The sequence below is a fragment of the Emys orbicularis genome, chromosome 12, assembly GCF_028017835.1.
Source record: "Emys orbicularis isolate rEmyOrb1 chromosome 12, rEmyOrb1.hap1, whole genome shotgun sequence".
Classification (NCBI taxonomy): Eukaryota; Metazoa; Chordata; order Testudines; family Emydidae; genus Emys; species Emys orbicularis.
The window spans coordinates 45,786,774-45,807,643 of NC_088694.1; the positions used below are offsets into that span (position 1 = coordinate 45,786,774).

Sequence of the window (20,870 nt, forward strand, 5' to 3'; positions counted from 1 at the left end):
CAACAGGGCAGGGTCACCATGGGGCAACCCTCACAAAGCAGGGATGGGAGAGATTTCCCATGGTGCCCGTCACCACATAGTGCCAAAGCTGCTTTGCATCCTTTCCCTTTTCAGCTGCTGTGGAAGGGTGGGGAGTGCAGGGGGGTTGTGGGCCTCCTCCCTTCGCCCCCCCGTTTTGTGTGCAAGCAGCATGGTTGCTGTAATGGGGCCTGCTCGGGGCAGGCCAGTGCCAGTCACTGATCCAACTTCCTAGGCCTAATGTCTGGGGTGCCTCTTGCAGGGGCCAGAGTGGGGCTGAGAACCAGAAGAAACCACCAACTCATCACACGTGTGGCTTAACTTTTTATTTCACATTCACTCCTGCCCCATAGCCATAGGGCTGAGGTGGGGTTGCTGGATCATGAGAGGGTAGGGACATAAGGTCCCCCCCCCTCCCTTCCCCCCCCAGCTGCTGTTGTCTCTCAGCACTAATCATGGCAGGCTGGACAAGCGGTTTCTGGAGCCGCTGACCCCCAGAGCAGCTTTGAAACAGGCAAATCCAATCTCCTCTCCCCCTACAGCTTCAATTGGAAGGCAGGGCCTGGCAGCCACTACTTGATCTTTGGGGGGAGGGGGGCTTTTAATTTATTGGGGGTCAAGCCCCAGTTTACAGTATTGGGGGTGAGGAGGGATTTTTTTTTTTGCTCTGTACCAGAAATGTGTAAAGAATAAAATTTTATACATTAAGTGTAGCTGTCTGGGCTGGAAGGCAGGGGCTGGGGGAGGGGGGGGGAAGAGCACAAGGGCTGGGACTTGCACATGGGAGGGAAGATCCAGATTGTGCTTGTTGGGTGCACTCTGCCTCCCACCCCCCACAGCAGGTATTGGGGGCACCTCTGCACAGCAGCTTTATTTGCCCTCCTCTTCCCCCACCCCAGCAGGTGGAAGGCTAGGAGAGGGTAGTGGGGCTCAAAGCCCAGCAGGAGGTGTAGAGACTCCAGGTCCTCCTGGAAAACCTGCGATCACTCCAGGGGCGAGGGGTGTTGGTCATAGCAGCAGCCCCCCGCCTGTGTACTCCATCCGCTGCAATGAGAGGGGAGAGGGGGTCAGCACAGCCCTGCCAGCCCCTACCCCATCTTCCTGCATGCCCCCCCTGCTGCCCAAAAACCTCTACACTGTCCCCAGGAGCTGAGCCCCCCCACCCACCCCAGTCTTCCCCCTCACCTCCGGGGGCTCGATGAAGGCCAGCCAGTCGGAGGCATGGGTGGGCAGCAGCCCCATGGACTGGCACTTGTAGACAGCCAGCGCCAGCCCCAGCAGGTTCCCGATCAGATACACGAGCCCTTGCAGGAACTTCTGGCTGGAGCTCTCCAGCAGCTTGAAGGCTGGGGGTGGGAGAGGACAGTCAGACGTGGGGGGCAAGAGCCAGGGTTGCAGGGAGGCACCAGCCCAGCTGGGAATCTGGAGCAGGGTGGGGTTGGGGGAGAAAAGCTGAGACTGCATGGAGTCACTAACAGGCCCGGATTGGGGGAGTGGTGGGGGGTTGATACTCACTGGTTGAAATAGCCATGGGGGAGCAGAGGTAGGCAGGCTCTGGGAGCAATGTGAGGGATACTCACTAGCAGTGATGGCCAGAAGGGGGTGCTGGGAGGAAGTGGTGAGAGAAGATGGGGGGAGGAGGGGATACTCACTAGCAGAGATGGCCATGAGGGCCTGCAGGGGGCGCCAGGCCATCATGCACACCATCATTGTGGGGAAGATGGAGATGGTGTTCCCAGCCATGTACATGATGAAGAGGTTCATGGGGATCTGCTTCAGCGGCCCCAGCGCCACATCCCAGCACCGCTGGGGGGGGGGAAGAACATGTGTCAGAGAGGCCTTGCCACCTCCCACCCCCTTGCACCCCACATCTGCAGACAGAACCCAGGTGTCCTGGGGGTTCCCATCCCCTTGCTCTCGGCCCCCACAGTACCTTCTCCACCAGGATACGGTCGGTCTCCTGGACGCTGGTGTCAGGGACCTGCTTGTCTGAGTAGCCCACGGGATAGAGGGATTCGCCTTGGCCACTGCCCCGGTCGCTGCGGCCCCTGGGGGGAGAGAGGAGGAGGAGGCAGGAGCTTTGTGTACCTAGGGGAATGCAGCCAGCTCTGGGGTGGGGCAGCTGGGGAACAGCCACACATAACGCTGGAGGGGGACAACGCGCTTGCCTTGGAGATGTAGCCATTAATAAACTGTGGTTGTGTGTGTGTGTGGGGGGGGGGACAGGGTCCTATATCCTCACGAGCCCCCCGTACCTGGCCAGCCCCTTGCAGGCTGTGAGGGGATCCCAGCCTCTGGATCCCCCAGGATGTTTCAAGCTCCTGGAGTCTGATCTGGGGGTCCCCCGGCAGACCCTCGACCGGCCACCCCCTCTCCGAGGGCAGGAATCCGCTGCCAGCCGCCTGGCCCCACACCCGCTGTCCCACCCCCCATAACAAGCCCCCAGCCGGCCCCAGCCCCTCACCTGCCCCCGCTGCCCGGGCCGCCCAGCTCGATGGCCCACTTGAAGCGCCGGCCCCGACTGGCCACTAAGGGGGTCCCCATCTCCGCCTGCAGCCAGGGGAGAGTCAGAGACCGAGTCGCAGGGAGCCCAGGCGTTGCGTCCCGCCTCCGCCCCCCGAGCAGGTCGCCCAGGCGTCCTGCCCGCCCCCTCCCTCGCCCCGGGAACCCAGGCGTCCTACCCCCCCCCCCCCCCCCGGAGCCCAGACATCCTCCCCCGGGAACCCACGCGTCCTGATCCCTCCCCCCCCGAGCAGGGAGCCCAGGCGTCCTGCCCGCCCCCCCGGGAACCCACGCGTCCTGATCCCTCCCCCCGAGCAGGGAGCCCAGGCGTCCTGCCCGCCCCCTCCCTCCCCCCCGGAGCCCAGACATCCTCCCCCGGGAACCCACGCGTCCTGATCCCTCCCCCCGAGCAGGGAGCCCAGGCGTCCTGCCCGCCCCCTCCCGGAGCCCAGACATCCTCCCCCGGGAACCCACGCGTCCTGATCCCTCCCCCCGAGCAGGGAGCCCAGGCGTCCTGCCCGCCCCCTCCCGGAGCCCAGACATCCTCCCCCGGGAACCCACGCGTCCTGATCCCTCCCCCCGAGCAGGGAGCCCAGGCGTCCTGCCCGCCCCCCCGGAGCCCAGACATCCTCCCCCGGGAACCCAGGCGTCCTGACCCCCGGACACTCTCACCCAGCTCGGCGCTCCCCTTGGAAACAGCTAATTTCCGATCACAGAAAGCGACTTCCGCCTCTGTACTGTACGTCACTTCCTGTCGCTGGGGCAGAGGCCGCTCCTCCTCCCCCAACGGGGCGGGGCTGCCTGGCCAGAGTGAGGCTGGGGAACTTAGAACCGCTCCGGCCCCAGCCCGCGGGCCTTACAGGGGAGGTTGGGGAAATAAAGGGGAGGTTGGGGGAGCTAAAGAGGAATTCCGGGGGGGAATAAAGGGGAGTACTGGGGGAATTAAAGGGGAGGTTGGTGTTAAAGGGGAGTACTGGGGGAATTAAAGGGGAATGCTCAGAGAATTAAAGGGGAGGTTGGGGGATTAAAGGGGAGTATGGAGGATTTTCAGGGCATTCGGTGGGAATTTGAGGGGGTTGACGGGGAGGCTGGCAGGAGTTAAAGGGGTGTGCGGGGAGAGTCACATAGGAGGGCGGGATGGTGAGGGCATTAAGGGGGTATGAGGGTGTGAGGGCCACTAACACAGGGTTGTTAGAAGACATCTGGGGGTCTGGGCAGGTTATCGGGCTGTGTGTATGGGGGACGGGGGCATGAGGCTGTCCATGTAGTGTCTATAATTCTCCCACCCAACCCCACCCACGACAATATGGACCTTTCAGAGCAGAGACACCACCATGATCCCCTTTACAAGGGGAGGCAAAGGGAAGGGATCGGGAGATGGGTGCATCTGTGCCCCCGGTCCAGCTCCACATAACACCAGGCATCCCCTCCCGACAGCAGGGAGCACTGGGAGGGGGGTGGAGTCTAGTGGTTGGAGCAGGGACGTCTGGGAGTCAGGACTCCTGGGTTCTCTCCTGGCTCTGGGATGGGAGTAGCGTCTAGTGGTTAGAGCGGGGGGGGGGGGGGGGGGGGTCTGGGAGCCAGGACTCCTGGGTTCTATGCCTGGCTCTGCTGTGTCATTTCTCCTCTGTTGCTGCACAGTCATAGCTCCCAGCTATAGGGTGTCACAGAGGCTGCCACATCCCCTTCGCGTGGTCACAGACTCACCGGCGGGCTTCTCAGAAACCCTCCTGCCGCAGTTGCTGTGATCGGGGCCCATGGTTTGTCTGCCCAGCCCCACCCTGCTCACAGCTGGGCCACCCTGAGAAAGATCAAAAGACCATGTTCCCACCCACCACCCAGAGCAGTTGCTGTCACACACAGCCCCCAGCACAGAGACACGGGCAGGGAGCTGAGCGATGATGGGCCCAGATGAGTAAGAGCCCCAGATGTGCCCAGCTGTGAGCCAGCACCCGGAGCAACCCTGGATCCTGCAGGACACATCCCCCCACCGGGGTCTTCTCTGTCCATCATCCATCCAGCTGTGCAGGGACCCAGTTGCTGGGCTGACGCACGGCCTGTCTTTCCCCGCAGCCTGTGAGGTCAGCTGTGGTTCAACAGAGTCTGAACCTGCCGCTCAGATGAGCGCGTATACGTGACCTGCAGGTTTCCTGCTGGGTCTATAAATCACCTAGGGCTGAGGCAGATGCACCATCCCCTTCCCCAGATGGCTCTGATAATGCAGCTTCTGCTCCTGCTCCCCATGGCTTTTTTCCTGCCCCTTGGGGCTCTGGCTGGTGAGTACGGGGGGAATCGGGACCCATTCGGTGCTGTTGTGGCTGTTAGCACATCCTGGATCCTCCCCAGAGTCAGACACTTCTGCCTTTGGCGTTGTGCTCACCCTAGGACCTAGGTGGGATGCCATGGATTGGAGAAGGCTGGGGCCAAGTTGGTGCCATTGCTAAAGTTGCTTAGCCACAGGGGGAGATGCAGGGCCCGTGTCCACATGGACACAGAGGTGTGCGATGTTCTTGAGTCAAGCTAACGTGCCCAGAAGCTGACATTAAACCTATCCTGATGTGGGGATATCTCCGCCAGGGTGGATCACTGGGGGAAAGGAAGCCCGGTCTCACTCCAAACCCTACATGGCTTTCCTCAACATCAGCATGAAGCATGGGCACAAAAGGTGTGGAGGATTCCTGATCCAAAAGGACTTTGTGCTGACAGCTGCACACTGTGACCTAGGGTAAGTGCCTGCTTCTTGACCCTCAATTTCAAAGTTGTTGCCTCCTGGGGAATTCCCAAAGAGGGGTCAGCTGTGGCTTACTGCCCGTGGGGGTAGGTGGGAATGTTTACACTGCCTTGGTGGCCACTAAAGTGGAATTAAGTGCTGATATTTAATTTGTCACCAGTAGGGTTCAGAGTTAACGGCCTGGCTGAGATGAACGGAGGCAAGGCTATCGTTCCAGGCTGTCTCTGTGGGCGTAAGTCAAGCTCATGGGCAGGCGTTTTTAAGCCACCTAGGGGAGCTGGACAACTCATTCCCATTACACCAAACCAGAAGGGTCCAAATCTCAGCCACAGAGTTCTTTGTCCTCCCAGTCCTAGGGAGGACCAGGAAGTGTTAATAAAGTGGGGGACTTAAGGATATCTTTGCAGCTGCTGGGGCTAGATGGTTAAGTTTTTTTTATAAATGGCACAGTTTGCTTGATCCTGCTGTTTCCTGATTTGCAGGAATTGCATGAATTTTGCTTTTCGAAGAGATGAGATGAGATTTTCAAAGGTGCCTAAGGGATGTGCACAGCCAATCCCCATTAAAATTAAATGGGGGGCCTAAAATCCCTTGACAGCTTGCAAATCTCAGCCCATGTGAGGTTAATTATAATATCTAGCTCTTCTCATCTGGAGATCTCAAAACGCTTGACAAAAGGGGTTGGGATCATTATCCTGGGGAAGTATAAAAAGGGGAATTTCGAGTAGGAGTAGAGGGGTTATTTTACCCCTGGATTTGGCCCTGGTGCAACCACTGCTGGGATCTTGTGTCCAGTTCTGGCACCCCACAATTCAGGAAAGATGTTGACACATGGGAAAAGGGTCAGAGAAGAGCCACAAGAATGATTAAAGGATTGGAAAATCTGCCTTAGAGTGAGTGACTCAAGGAGCTCAATCTGTTTAGCTTAACCAAGAGAAGGAGGTTGGACTAGATGACCACAGTGGTGCCTTGTGGCCTTGGAATGTATAAATCTCCATTCTACAGATGGGGAAACTGAGGCACAGAGTGGGGCAGTGACTTGTCCAAGGTCATCCAGCAGGCCTGTGAATAGAACCCAGGTCTCCTGAGTCCCCCTCCAGCACTCTACCCACTAGACCACACTGCCATAGGGTAACTCCTCATGCATGACTTGACAATAATAGCTCTACCCTCATTCAGCTCCATGGAGATGTTAATTCTGAGCCCTACTGACACCAATTCCTCTCTCTGTACGTAACTGTTTCACTGCAGCTGCTTTTAGTGGCTTTGAAAATCTCAGGCTCTGGTTCCTATTTTAACACCCCAGAAGGTTGGGGCAGCATGGATGGGTTTTGGGTAGGGGAGGCCAGTGGGATCTAGGAGCGCCCAACCCTAGCCCATTCCCAGCCACGACTCTCTGCCTTCCCAGAAAAATCGTGGTGTATCTGGGAGCTCACAATGTGACCAAGCGGGAGCGGAGCCAGCAACGCCTGGCCGTCCGACGGAAAATCCCCCACCCGAAATACAACAACAAGACATGGGAGAATGACCTCATGTTACTCAAGGTACCAATGACTGATTTTCTCCTATTACGTCCCTGTTTGTCTGTCTGTCTCTCCTTCTGGTGGCTCTTGTCTTAGAGCGTCAGCTCTTTGAGGCATGTACTGTCGCTTTGATCTGTGTTTGTGCAGTGCTTGGCACAATGTGCTCATGGGTCGTGACTGGGGCCCCAGGCGCTACCGTAATACATCTAATAAATAATGTACAGCACCTGGCACAATGGGGTTGTGGGTCATAACTGGGGCTCTAGGTGCTACCGTAATACACCCAATAAAGCATAATAATAATGACCCCACATTCAGGGTATTCACATTTTTACTCAAGATCTTTTTTGTTTGTTTGTTTTTTAGTCAAAAATGGGGGCTTTGCCTAACTGCTCCTGTAAAAAAATAAATAAATAAATAAAAATGATAAAATTACAAAAGAAATTTGTTTTCTGTTTTTTTTTAATTATTATGTTTTGAAACACTGGAGAAATTTTCCACTTTTCACCAGTTTTTACTTCCCTGCCTCCAACACTCAGTTAGAGATAAAAGATAAAAAAGTGAGAGGGAGTGACAGAGAAAAAAAAATTCTACCTTATTTATTTTTCCCCACTGGCAAAAAATTGGGATGAAGTAAAAAACAATAGGCATGTTTTCTTTTCCCTCTATACTATAAAAATGTGGGGAAAGTGGGGGTTCCCCCCCCATTCCCACACTCGAGTCCTTTTTTGTTTCTTGGTTTGCTTTTCACTGCAAGAAAAAAGTTCAAAGCGACAGAAAGAATCTCTGAAATTTCAAAATAGATTTTTTTAAATGAAATTTTTCATTTTGCATCTGATTTTTTTAAAAACATGAAAAATTCTGAATGGGATGAAATATTATTTTTCCCCCTGTAAATTGATCAGTTATTCCCCTCTCCAGACATATACCGGGCAGGGATCTCATCCCCTCCTGCAGAAGGGAGCGGTGTCTTTCTCACATACACACAGTCTTGCCCCCCCCAAAATAAAATCCTTCAAAAAAATGTGGTTTCAGAAGTTATTTGTATTATGGTGGCACTTAGATCAAAATCAGGACCCCATTGTGCCGGGTGCTGCCCAGACCCCAAACGAGATCAGAACCCCACTGTGCCAGGCGCTGCACAGACCCTGACCAAGATCAGGGCCCCATTGTGCCAGACCCTGCACAGACCCCGACTGAGATTAGGGCCCCATTGTGCCTGACACTCCACTGACACAGTGAGGCACAGCTCTGCCCCAAAGAGCTCACACTATAAATAGACAAACAGTTGGCGGGGAAACTGAGGCACGGAGCGGGGCCGTGATTCGCCCAGGAGCAGACCCCAGGTCTCCTGACTCCCATCCCAGTGCTTTATCCACTAGACCTTGCTGCCATCCTTTCCCTTGCCCTCTCTCCTTGCAGCTGAAGTGCAAAGCGAAGCTGACAAAGGCTGTGCAGCTCGTCCCCCTGCCCGAGGACGGTGAAGAGGTGATGCCAAGAGACATCTGCAACGTAGCGGGCTGGGGGAATACCCGGGCCAGGGGGTTTTCCCTGCCAAGCACGCTGCAGGAGGTCAACTTGAAGGTGCTGGAGGCGGACAGGTGCACGCGCTACCCCCATTTCGTCCCCAACTCCATGCTCTGCGTGGGCGACCCCAGGGAAGTCGAGAAATCATCCTTTCAGGTAAATATCCCTCTTGCCCTGCACACGTCCTCCCAGCTCGGCCGAGCAAGGGGCAATGCTGAGACTCTGAGCTGTACCAAGGGACACGCACCCATGGGAAGGACAGCTGAAACCAGCTTCAACACCTGGCGTTTATTTCGCAGGGCGATTCCGGGGGCCCTCTGGTCTGTGACGGGACGGCCCAGGGCATCGTTTCTTTTGGCAAAGATGACGGGTCCCCCCCCAGGGTGTTCACCAGGGTCTCGGCGTATGTCCCCTGGATCAAGAAAACAATGAGAAAGCTGTAGGATTAACCTTAGACAAGCACTTTCTTTGCTCTCTGCCTCAGTTTCCCAGCTGTAAAAGGAGTGTTACAATCCTCACTTAGCTCCCAAGTGATAAATCCGTACAGCTATGTATGGAGCCCAGTTACTATGGTGATGGGCTCATGGTAAAGCCAATCAATAAATAGTGTCTTCTTGGTGTTTCCTGTTGCACATTATTTTAAAACCTTAAACAGGCTCCATCAGACATTGGAGGTTTTAGCTTTAGAGACAAATCGCCGGGTCCCAGGATATTAGAAAGACAAGGTGGATAAGACAGGCTGATCCAATTAAAGATACCACCTCACCCGCCTTGTCTCTCTGTGATTCTGTAAAGCATCTTCTAGAAAGTCTGACAGTCTGAGTTTGAAGGTATCAAGACCTGGAGGTTTGTTCTGGTGGTTAAAGATTTTTTCGTTTCATTTTTTTGGTGATTGCCTCAAACGTTTTCAAAACCCTTTTCCCCCCCCCTTGAAAATGTATGTTTTGGTCAAAAAGGTGGATGGGAAATTTCTGATCCGTTCTACAAACTGCTCGACTTGACCAAAAATTAAGGGGGAAAATGTCATGGAAGTTTTGTTCCTTTTTTGGGGCATGGGGGGAGTAAAATTTAAACTCCAACAAATAATTTCATCCAGATCTGAAAAACTCCCACTGAATCTTCTTCGATGACATTTCCCCAATATTCCCCCCTACACACTGCCAATTTTCAACCAATTTAGAGCTGGTTGAAAGATGGGGTGACAATATCATGAAAGCGTTATCCCCAAACCCCTCCTCTTTGTGTTTTTAAAGCAACATATGTCTAAATATTTGCATCAGAATTCCGAAATTTGAAAAAAAAACATCCAGTTTTGTAGTTGGTCACAACATGTATGACATTGAATTTTCCAGAGAACAATCCCAACTCTTGTCAAAATAACAAGAAAATTGAAAAACCTGGACATTTTCTAAAGCTCGTAGCATTTTTTGCTGGAAAAATTACTCAAAATATTTGTGTGTGTGTGTGTGTGTGAATGGGTTGGCTCACACACGCACCGGGTGGGGAGAATCAGGCTGGATTTTTGAAACAGTCCGATCGGCTTCAGGGCTGGTAGGAAAGCAAGGAGGAAATGTGGTTGCAATTTTGTTCCCATGTGGTCAATGAAATTCCTGCCAAAAACAGTTGTGAGATGAATAAAAAAAATAAGGAAAAATATTAAAATTTAATCAAAGATTTGTCCAAAAATAATTAGAGACAAGGTGGGTGAAGGAATAGCTTTTATTGGACCAACTTCTGCTGTTGAGAGAGTCAAGCTTTCAACATAGATCTCTTCTTCCGGTCTGGGAAAAGTTCTCCAGCATGTCCAAGCTAAACGCAAGTCAAAGCCGATCCCTTTCCCGAACAGACGTGAATAAAAGCTATCCCCTCTCCCACCTCGTCTCTAATATCCTGGGACCGACACGGCTACAACAACATGGCAAACTACCAAACAATTGTCCGGTTCCTAATGACGCCTTCCGCCTCTTGGTTTGGGGGAGTTTGAACCTGGTGTTAAAGCGATGAGTCTGGAAAAGGTTTTGAAAACCTGCCCTAGGAGGAGAGGTGAAAAAAACTGAGCATGTTGGGTCTTGAGAAAAGAAGACTGAGGGGGGACCTGAGAACAGTCGTCCAGTATGTGAAGGGCTGTTCTAAAGGGGATGCGGATCAATGGTTCTCCATGTCCAGTGAAGGCAGAACAAGAAGTGATGGGTTAATCGGCAGCAAGGGAGATTGAGGTTAGACATTAGGACAATCTTCCTAGCTCGAATGGGAGTCTAAAGGAAGAGCTCCATTAGCTATAGTAGACTCTTATCCTGTTACGTGGACTGGCCAGTAGACGGAGACAAACCCCGCATGTTCTGCTAGTGGCCTGCAGCTCAGGAAAGGCTTTCTCATCCCGCCTGCTCCTCTAGGGTTAGTTTCTCTCTTTCTTTGGGGGAGTGGGGAGGGGGTCCATTGGCCCCAGGAGAGGGGAGTCCATTAATTTCAGTAGACGTTGGATGAGGCGCTGGTGTGGGATTTCCTCATGGGTCTGCTATGGAAACTCTTCTCCTCTCTTCCCACCGAACCGCCCTGTCCAGCCCTGGCAGAGCAGACGACAATTCCACGGACCCTGATTGTAGTGCAGGAAGGCCCTAGGGAGGGGGACTGGCTGGATCACGGGATGGGAAATTGGATGTGGGGCCTTTCCCCTTTTGGGGGTGCTGGCTCTGATCTAGCCCCACAGCGGGGGACTGGCTGGTTCAGTGGGGGGTGGGGAATTGGACATGGGGCCTTTTAAACCCTGTGACATGGTTTCTAATCTGCAGTGATTACTGCCTCTGTCTTAGGGCTCTGGGAGGTGAGTGGTGTCTTCCGTGTCTAGTGGTTTAGAGCAAGGAGAGCTGGGAGCCAGGACTCCTGGGTTCTATCCCTGGCTCTGGGAGGGGAGTTGTGTGGGATGGTTCTTGGGGTAACCAGGACTGTGAGTGACCTTGTTACCCCTGGCCTCCAGGTTAACAGCAGCTGCCCCCGAGTCCCCTGGAACCGCTCCCCTGTGACACCCAACCCCTGACGCTGGCTACTCACAGAAATCCCAGCTCCTCAGCCCTCAAGGGAGCAGCGTATCCCTGTTTTCCCTTTACCCACTGTGACGGTGTCACACCCAGCCCTCGTGCTCACGGTGAACAAAACCAAGAGAGGGTTTATTGCGCTTCCTGTGGAAACAAGAGAGAGCGCCAGATACTGATGGGTACAGGAGCAACCAAACTCAGACGCTGCCAGCTAGGGCCGACGCTCGCTAATAGTTCCAGTGTCTGGCTAACCAACAGGTTTCCCCTCCCAGAATTCAGCCCCTTTGCAGAGCTGGCTGACACCCCAGGATCCGGGTCTTCCTGAAATTCCTCCGCGCCCCAAGACGTCTCCTCTGGGAAAGACTGCAGAGGGTCGTCTTCTGCCCTGCATTATGCTGATTTTGCCGGCTGTCTCTCATGGCAGTCGGGGTGAGCATTGGCCGGTTACTATGGCCATCTCTGCCTCCATGTGGGTTCGGTTGTTCGTGTCTGGCTTTGACGGGTTCTCGTGGACTGTTCTGGGATGAGGCGAGGGTACACAACGGGGCCTTGAGGCTCGCTGCCAGGAGTGGCACATGACCAGGGTTGCCAACCTCAGGGCAGACTGGCTGAAAGAGGCACATGCCCAGACTGGTGATGTGTTCAGTGATTAGATTTCACCACGCCCATACCACGGAGCCACGGACAGTCCCCTACACTCTGGTCTATCCACCCAGACAAACCGGACTTAGTGATAAGTGGTCATGGCACCAAAACTCACCCCATATTCAGGATGCTCCCTGTCCCTAGAGACCAGTCACTTAGGCCGTGTCTACACTAACGAGCTTATAGCGACGCAGCTGTACCGATGCAGCTGCACCTCTGTACGATCACTCGTGTAGCCGCTCTATGCTGACGGGAGACAGCTCTCCCATTGACATAATTCAACCACCCCCGACGAGCAGTGGTAGCTATGTTGGCAGAAGAAGCTCTCCTGTTGACATAGCGCTGTGCACACCAGCGCTTCTGTTGCTGTAACTTGTGTCACGTCGCGATGTGTTTTTTTCACACCCCTGAGCGACATAAGTTATATTGACAAAAGTGGTAGTGGAGACATAGCCTTAATCCGGATCAATTTGTACCTAGATCTTACACCAAAGACAACGCCTGTAGCCAATCCTGTAATCCATGCTACGCCCACATCTTGAATACTGTGTGCAGATGTGGTTGCCCCATTTCAAAAAAGATATATTGGAATTGGAAAAGGTTCAGAAAAGGGCAACAAAAATGATGAGGGGTATGGAACAGCTTCCATATGAAGAGAGATTAATAAGACTGGGACTTTTCAGCTTGGAAAAGAGATGATTAAGGGGGATAGGATAGAGGTCTATAAAATCATGACTGGTATGGAGAAAATAAATAAGGAAATGTTATTTACTCCTTCTCATAACACAAGAACTAGGAGTCACCAAATGAAATTAGTAGGCAGCAGGTTTAAAACAAGCAAAAGGAAGTATCTCTTCACACATGTACAGTCAACCTGTGGAACTCTTTGCCAGAGGATGTTGTGAAGGCCAAGACTATAACAGGGTTCAAAAAAGAACTAGATAAATTCATGGAGGATAGGTCCATCAATGGCTATTAGCCAGGATGTGTAGGGATGTTGTCCCTAGCCTCTGTTTGCCAGAAGCTGGAAATGGGCGACAGGGGATGGATCACTTGATGATTGCCTGTTCTGTTCATTCCCTCTGGGGCGCCTGGCATTGGCTACTGTTGGAAGACAGGATACTGGGCTAGATGGACCTTTGGTCTGACCCAGTCTGGCCGTTCTTATGTTCTTAATGAATTATCTAAAGGTTTATGACCTAGGAAAAAGGAATAACAGTTATTTCCAGATTAAAGCAGACAAACATATACACCCCGATGAGTTACCATCTAACTCTAAAGAGCGCCAGAGCTGTAGTGGTTTGTCAGTTCAAAGGGTCTCTCAGGGCAGCCCCTGGGGAGCTCTGGTGCCAGTTTGGTGGCTCTAGCCCACTCAGACGTCAAACAGCCCAAAAGACAGAAAATTGTCTTGTGGCTTCCTTTTATTTACAGCATTCAGCGTCCAAGCCCACAGCACTTCCTTGAAAGTCACATTTCCCAGCAGCCGGAGGGCTATTAACCATTTTTTGTATTGTAATGGTCTGGGATGGCCCATCTGATTTTGATAGTCCGTCTGGATGGATGCCGGAAGGGGGGACGGACGATTCCCATGCCTGGGTTCCCAAGTTCAGAGCAAACACTTCCAATGTTATAAAGCAAAACGTTCCTGTTTCCCTATAGCCTGGAACACAGACATTGCACGTGAGATTGATGCAGGCAGCAACGTAGAAGCATTTCATAGACTGTAAACTCTAAATATGTTCTTGTAAGACTCATCCCTCTTTTGAGTGAAACTAACACACAGGTGAACAGTCTGTTCTCCAGCAATGAGTTTGTTAATTCTTAGCTAATGCCAGCTGCCTGGGCCTGCCAGCATCACACCGTGTAGTCCATCACCAGCTAGCCAGGGAGCGCTGACAGCTCCCTCCGGTGTGAACAGGCCATCCCCAGGCCACGAGATCCCACGGACGGTCACTCCAAGCCCATTAGCCATAAGTGCCAGGATAGAGACATTATCCCTGAACTAGTACCTGTACGCACGGCTCGCAGCGAGCATGGAGCTTGACAAGTTACCAGCTTTCAGTAGAGTCCTCACATGCCACCCTTCAGGGCTAAATGCCAGGAAGCAGTATCTGAAGTGTAGTGAGTTTGTCAGGTCTGAGACAGGACTGGCTTGTGAAGGACAGTGAACACTTTGCTGATTGGCATCATGGGCCTCTGGGTCACAGGGCACTGGGAGCCAGGACTCCTGGGTTCTATCCCTGGTTCTGGGAGGGGAGTGGGGTCTAGTGGTTAGAGCAGTGGGGGGGGGGGGGAGGTTTGGGAGTTAGGACTCCTGGGTTCTATCCCTGGCTCTGGGAGGGGAGTTGTGTCTAGTGGTTAAAGGAGGGGGTGGGGATGGGAGCCAGGACTCCTATATTCTATCCTAGCTCTCTGGGGTCTAGTGGGTTAGAGCTGGGGGGGGATGGGAGGCAGGACTCCTGGGTTCTATCCCTATCTATGCTGTGTCATTTCCCCTCTGGTGCTGCAGAGTTGTAGCTCCCAGCTGTGCAGCATCATACAAGCTACCACATCCTGTTCGCGTGGTCACAGACTCACTGGGGGGCTTCTCAGAAACCCTCCCGCCACGGTCGCTGTGATCAGAGCTCACAGCTGCTCTGCCCACCCCCACTCTGTTCACGGCTGGGCCACCCTGAGAAAAATCAAAGGGCCACGTTCCCAACTGCCACCGAGCTCTGTCACTGTCACCCACAGCCCCCATCAGAGACAAGGGCAGGGAGCTGAGCGATGATGGGCCCAGATGAGTAAGAGTCCCAGATGTGCCCAGCTGTGAGCCAGCACCCAGAGCAGCCCTGGATCCTGCTAGACATGTGTCCACTGGGATCTTTTCCATCCAGCGGTGCATCATCCATCCAGCTGTGCAGGGACCCGCTGGGCAGCATCCATCCAGCTGTGTAGGGTCCCAGCCATGCAGTATCCAGCCTTCTCTGCAGGATCCCCTGGCAGCGGTGTGGGGAGGGTGTCAGCCCCAGCTCCTGGCAGTGGTGCGGGGAGCTGGGGCGAGGGAGGAGTCAGCCCCTGTCCTGGCAGCAGCATGCGGAGCTCGGGGAGGTGGGGGTCAGCCCCTGGCTGCGGCGTGGGGAGCTGTGGGGGAGGGGTCAGCCCCAGTTGCAGATTTAGAGTTAGTGGGGCCCGGTGCTCAGCTTCATTTTTGGGGCCCCTCCTTGGGACCCAGCCAAGAAAAAGAACATTCGCTCTTATCTCCCGCCCCCGCCCCCATTTCTCATTCTTTTTTTCTTCATCCTCCTCCCATAAGTAATAACAAGTCAATGAAAAGAAAGTGAGGCACCTTGATTGTTTTTGTAGTCTAACTTATTTTTCCACAGACCACTTGAAAATCGCTGGGGGTCTCAGCAGACCACTTAATGATCTTTCCAAATATTGTTTGTACTGTTAGCTAACTATTTGTAAAACGTTGGGGTGCGGGGTCTGGCCAGGAGTTAGGATGCAGGAGGGGGCTCAGGGTTGGGGCAGGAGGTTGGGGTGTGGAGCACTTACCTGGGGCAGCTCCCATTTGTTGCGAGGGGTGCAGGTGGGAATGTGGGGGGGTGCAGGAATCAGGGAGGGCAGGAGGCTGGGAGTGTGTGACGGGGTGCACGAGTCAGGGCTGGGGGTGCAGGGTCTGGGAGGCAGATAGGGTGCAGGAGGGGGCTGCGGGTTGGGGCAGGAGGCTGGGGTGTGGAGCACTTACCTGGAGCAGCTCCTTTTTGGTGCAAGGGGTGCAGGTGGGAATGTGTGTGGGGGGAGGGTGCAAGAGCTCCTGTTTGGTGCTCAGGGTGGGGGTGGGGGGGTGCAGGAGTCAGGGCATCGGGTATCGGGGGGCTGGGGATGTGTGGGGGGTGCAGGAGTCAGGGCAGGGGGCTGGAGGTGTGGGCTGGGGTCGTGGGGTACTCCCAGCCCTCCAGCCTGGCCCCTGCCCTGAGTAGCTCACGGCGGGGCGGGGGTATGTGTAGGGGGAGTGCGGGGGCCCCACCTTTGCTCCGCTCTGCCCCAATTCCACCCCCTGCCCCAAGGCCCCCCACCTCTTCTCTGCTTCCTCTCCCGAGCGCGCTGCGATGCTGCTCCTCCCCCTCCCTCCCGGAGCACCAGCAAACAGCTGTTAAGTGGCAGGGGAACCGCTGGGAGGGTGGGGGAGGAGCAGGAATGCAGCACGCTGGGGGAGGAAGCGGAGAAGAGGCAGGGGAGGGGGGAGCTTGGCTGCCGTTGGGGGGGGACAGAGGCGGGGGGCGAAGAAGAGCTGCCGGGGCCTTGGGCTGCAGCCCAAGCAGAGTGGGCCGGGCCGGGGCCCCCTTGGAGCCTGGGCCCGGTGCCAAGGCGCCAGTGGCGCCATGGTAAACTCAGTACTGCCAATCCCCATCCATCTATCTATCCCCATCACCACACATCCATCCCTATCTAATCTAATCTAATCTATCTATCTATACCTATCTGTCCCCATCCATCTATCCTTACCCATTTATCTATCCATCCCCATCTATCTACCTGTCCCCTCCATCTGTCTATCCCCTTCCCCATCCATCTATCTATCCCCATCCCCATCCACCTATGCATCAACATCCATATCTGTCTCTCTCCACACCCCCGTCCATCTATCCCCATTGTGACAGGTTGCTCCCCCCCACCTCTGGGATGACACCTGATATATTGGGGTCCCACTGAGCCCACCCTTTCCACCAACCTGGGCTTCCTCACCGTATCCTTGCTCTGCCAGGCCCTCAAACCTTCTCTAACACACACACAGGTAGGGCCACACCTAGCTGCAGACACAGAGACTGAAATCAGCTCTGAGTGGGAGGATTCAGCTCAGGGATTTGCCCAGCACTAACGTTCACACCTCCTTTGGGGTGTAAACCCAAAATTATATTGTCTTGCACTGTATAGAGATCTGTACAATGCAAGCTCATAAAAATCGCCCCCTCCATCAATGTAGAGGGAGATATGCACAGCTTCCCCCCCCCCCCCCGATATTAATTGCACAAACTGGTTTATAGAAAATAAAAACAAGTTTATTAACTACAAAGGACAGATTTTAAGTGATTATAGGGATAGCAAACAGATCAAAGTAGATTACTGAGCAAAATAAACAAACATGCAAACTACGCTGAAGACACTAATGAAGCTGGTTACAAATAGTAATTTCTCACCCTAAATGTTGGTTTAGGCAGGTTGCAGAGTTCCTTGAAGACAAACTGCTTTTGCTTACATCTTAAAGTCCCAGGTATTTCTGTTCAGAGGCCAGACCCCTGTCTCAGCCTGGGTCCCAGCCCTTCTTCCCCAGATCAGTCCTAGGTATTTCCAGCAGTCATCCTGGGCAGGGATTCAGTGAAGAACTGGCCACCTTGATTAACTCACTCTCCAGCCTTAAATAGGATTTACATATGGCTGGAATCTTTTGTTTCCCTGTTTGATTCCCCCCTCCTTCAGTGGAAAAGTACCAGCAAGTCAAGATGGTGTCCAGTACCAGGTGACCTAATCACCTGCCCCTGCAGTGTCAAAGCAGCATCCCAGGAAACTTCTCAAGAAGGAGTGAGATTAGCATTTTCAAAGTTCTATTGTTTTCCTTAGTGGCCCATCCAGGCTGTTTGCCTACTGTCTGGTGGGCATTCCCAAGTGAAAACACTGTTGTAATTATTACCTAGTCAATATTCCTAACTCCAGATACACAATGATATATGCATACAAATTGGATAATCACATTCAGTAAATCATAACCTTTCCAACGATATCTCAAAAGACTCATCTTGCATAAAATATATCTTAGTTATGCCATATTCATATCATAAGCATATTTCTAAAAGAATATGGGGTGTAACGTCACACACCCACACACATGCCTCTATCAATATCTCTATAATTCCCCCCCACCATGCGATGTCAGAACCAGGTTTAATCTCTTTCATCTCTACATGGTGTGGGGACTGGCTGGCTCAGGGCGAGTTGAGAATCAGACACTTTATTTTCCCACCTTCATCAAGGGGTCTGTGGGAAATGATGCTAGCATAGATGGGGGATGTCACCCCTGGAGTGCGATCTGGGAATAGCTGTGCTCCCTAACCTCCCATCTGGGCAGGCCTCTCTCACACTACTCTGCTGGTGATTCAGCCAGCCTCTCCAGGTCCTGTAGTTGGGGTTGGTCCTACTTTGAACAGGGGGTTGGACTAGATGACCTCCTGAGGTCTCTTCCATGGTTCTATGATTCTATGATCACCCCACATGACAGCAGGTGGCGCCACATACCCAGAGCTACCAGAGTGCTCTACACAAGTCACTCAAAGACAGACAGAAGACACCAGCCAACTTCTTAGCTCCCCAGCCTTGCACCCTTGCTGGAGTATAAACCCAATATTATACCATCTTGCACTGCACAGTGATATGTATAATGCAAGCTCACTAATATAGTTTGCTTTCCCCTTCGCGTGGGGAAGATATGCACAACAAGCCTATGTTAACCAAGCAGAGATTTTCCCAGACACTTCACTCAAAACACACTGGTTAAGATAAAATATAAAAAAAGTGTATTAACTATAGAAAGATAGATTTTAAGTGATTATAAGGGTAGCAAACAGATCAAAGCGGATTACCTAGGAAATAAACAAAAACGCAAACCGAGCCTAAGATACTAGATAGATAGGATTTGAATGAGCAATTTCTCATCCTGACGGATGATACAAGCAGACTTGCAGATTCTTAAGGCACAGACTGCAATTGCTGTGCAGCCTGGGTTCCCCTCCCCTGTTCCAGGTCCTCTGTCTTTCAGAGCTTCTTTCAGGCGTTAAGTTGTGCAGGAGTGAAGACAAATCATGATGTCACTTCCCACCTTATCTAGTCTCCTGAATTCCCAGCCCACTTTGTGGAAAAATACAGGTACCAAAATGGAGTTCAGTATCCTGTGGTCTGGTTACATGCCCTTGCATGCCTTGCTGAGTGATAGCAGACATTACTTAGGCTGGCTGAAACAGTCACAGGAAGGCTAAGCTCTTCCATGGTTCATTGTCTTTGTGGATGAGCCATCAGCACTGTCTGGCTTCTTCATTGTTGTACCTGAAAGGCTCGTCGTGGGTGTGACACTGCACCTCATATTCTTCATAGTGATATTATTATGATATGATTATGACATAGTTATGAAGTATTTTATGCAATACAAGACATGTGAGGTGTCATTGGAAACGTTATGATTTGCTGAATATGATTATCCTATTTGTACGCGTGTACCATTTTTGTATCTGAAGTTATGAATATTGACTATGTATTTGTATTTCAAATGTAGTTACACCTAGGTAACGCCAACTAGACAAGATACTTCCAGTCTAGATATTGGGTGGGGAAGGGCCTATTTGGGGCAATGGGCCATTAGGAAAAAAAAACAATGGGCCTTAGGAGAAGCTTATCTCCCACCTAGGGAGCCTTCCTGAGACTGCTACAGACAGCCTCCAAGTAATGGCTGCCATGACTCTGCAAGGACATGTGATGAGACCACATGTCTCTAGACTCCATCTTGGGATGTCAGTATTTTTCCACAGACCAAAAGGTTCCCGCCATATGCAAAAGCTATATAAAGCAGGGAGTGACATCATTGGGTGTTCTTCGCTCCCCACACTAGAGGACTCTGGGAAACACCTGAGGGACAAAGACTGAACTGGGGGAAAGGGATTTTTAGCCTGTGAATGAAACACCTGGGGATTCCAAGCTATAAAGCAAGAGTAGCTTGCCCCTTAAGAATCTGCAGCCTGCTTGTATTATCTCTTAGGGTGAGAATCTGCTATTCATATCCTATCTATTTAGTATATTATGTTTAGTTTGCGATTTTTGCTTATTTCCTAGGTAATCTGCTCTGATCTGTTTGCTATCACTTATAATCACTTAAAATCTATCCTTTGAAGTTAATCAACATTTTCTTTATCTAAACCAATGAGTTGGAGTGAAGTGTGTGGGAATCATAACTCAGGGGCAAAAGGCTGTTTCATATTCCTCTCCACATTGAGGGAGGGGGCGAATTTTATGAGCTTGCTTTGTACAGAGGGAGTGCATGCCTGTGGAGCTGGGAGTAGCCTTCCCATGCAGGGGCTGGTCAGAGAGCCTGCCTGCATGTAACTGCAGCTGGGTGTGCCCCTTCCTGTATGAATGCTGGTGAAAGTGCAGGCTGGAGGACTTTGCAGCTTGTCACAGCAGTACAGAGTGAGAGGGAGCCCAGGCTGGTGGGTGAGGGGGCTCAGCGGTACCCCAGTTCTAGGTGGCACCCTGGGGGAAACCCATCACATTGGGTGCTACCCAGAGTAAGCACATTTGAAATACAGATCCCTAGTCAATATTCATAACTCCAGATAAAAAAATGATGCATGATGCATACTAATAGTATAGTCATAGTCAGCAAATCATAACTTTTCCAAAGACATCTCATAAGACATTTCTTGTATAAGATGCATCATAATGATGTCATAATCATATCATAATCATACCACTATGATGAACATGGGGTGCAGTGTCACAGTGGGGTCTGGTGTCTCTGATCCACATCCTTCCCCTCGTCTCACACCCACACTCAGGGCAGGGGACAGTTGAGAAGCATTCATGGCTTCACAGATTCCCAGGCCAGAAGGGACCATTCTGAACATCTTGTGTGAGCTCTGGTATCACACAGGGCAGAGACCTGCCCTACAATAATCCTAGAGCAGATCTGTTCGACAAACATCCAACCTTGATTTAAAAATTGCCAGTGATGAAGAATCCACCACGACTCTTGGTAAATTGTTCCAGTGGTTAATTACTCTCACTGTTAAAAATATTACACCTTATTTCCAGTCTGAATTTGTCTGGCTTCAACTTCCAGCCATTGGATCATGTTAGATCTTCCTT

The 20,870-nt window shown here is 52.2% G+C and overlaps 2 protein-coding genes across 2 annotated transcripts; one reads left to right on the forward strand and one right to left on the reverse strand.

Moving 5' to 3' along the window:
• Positions 1 to 329: 329 nt before the first annotated feature.
• Positions 330 to 4,279, reverse strand: EMC4 (ER membrane protein complex subunit 4). The gene is made up of 7 exons (XM_065414133.1): positions 4,228 to 4,279; positions 3,185 to 3,321; positions 2,483 to 2,568; positions 1,952 to 2,066; positions 1,671 to 1,824; positions 1,204 to 1,364; positions 330 to 1,062 (listed from the first exon to the last, which is right to left on the reverse strand). The coding sequence occupies exons 1-7, from the start codon at positions 4,277 to 4,279 to the stop codon at positions 1,027 to 1,029; spliced, it is 741 nt and encodes a 246-aa protein (XP_065270205.1). The 3' UTR covers positions 330 to 1,026.
• Positions 4,280 to 4,705: 426 nt separating this feature from the next.
• On the forward strand, positions 4,706 to 8,888 carry LOC135886587 (mast cell protease 1A-like). The gene is made up of 5 exons (XM_065414345.1): positions 4,706 to 4,796; positions 5,098 to 5,245; positions 6,660 to 6,795; positions 8,197 to 8,457; positions 8,601 to 8,888. Exons 1-5 carry the CDS (start codon positions 4,706 to 4,708, stop codon positions 8,742 to 8,744), a joined length of 780 nt encoding a protein of 259 aa, XP_065270417.1. The 3' UTR covers positions 8,745 to 8,888.
• Positions 8,889 to 20,870: the final 11,982 nt, after the last annotated feature.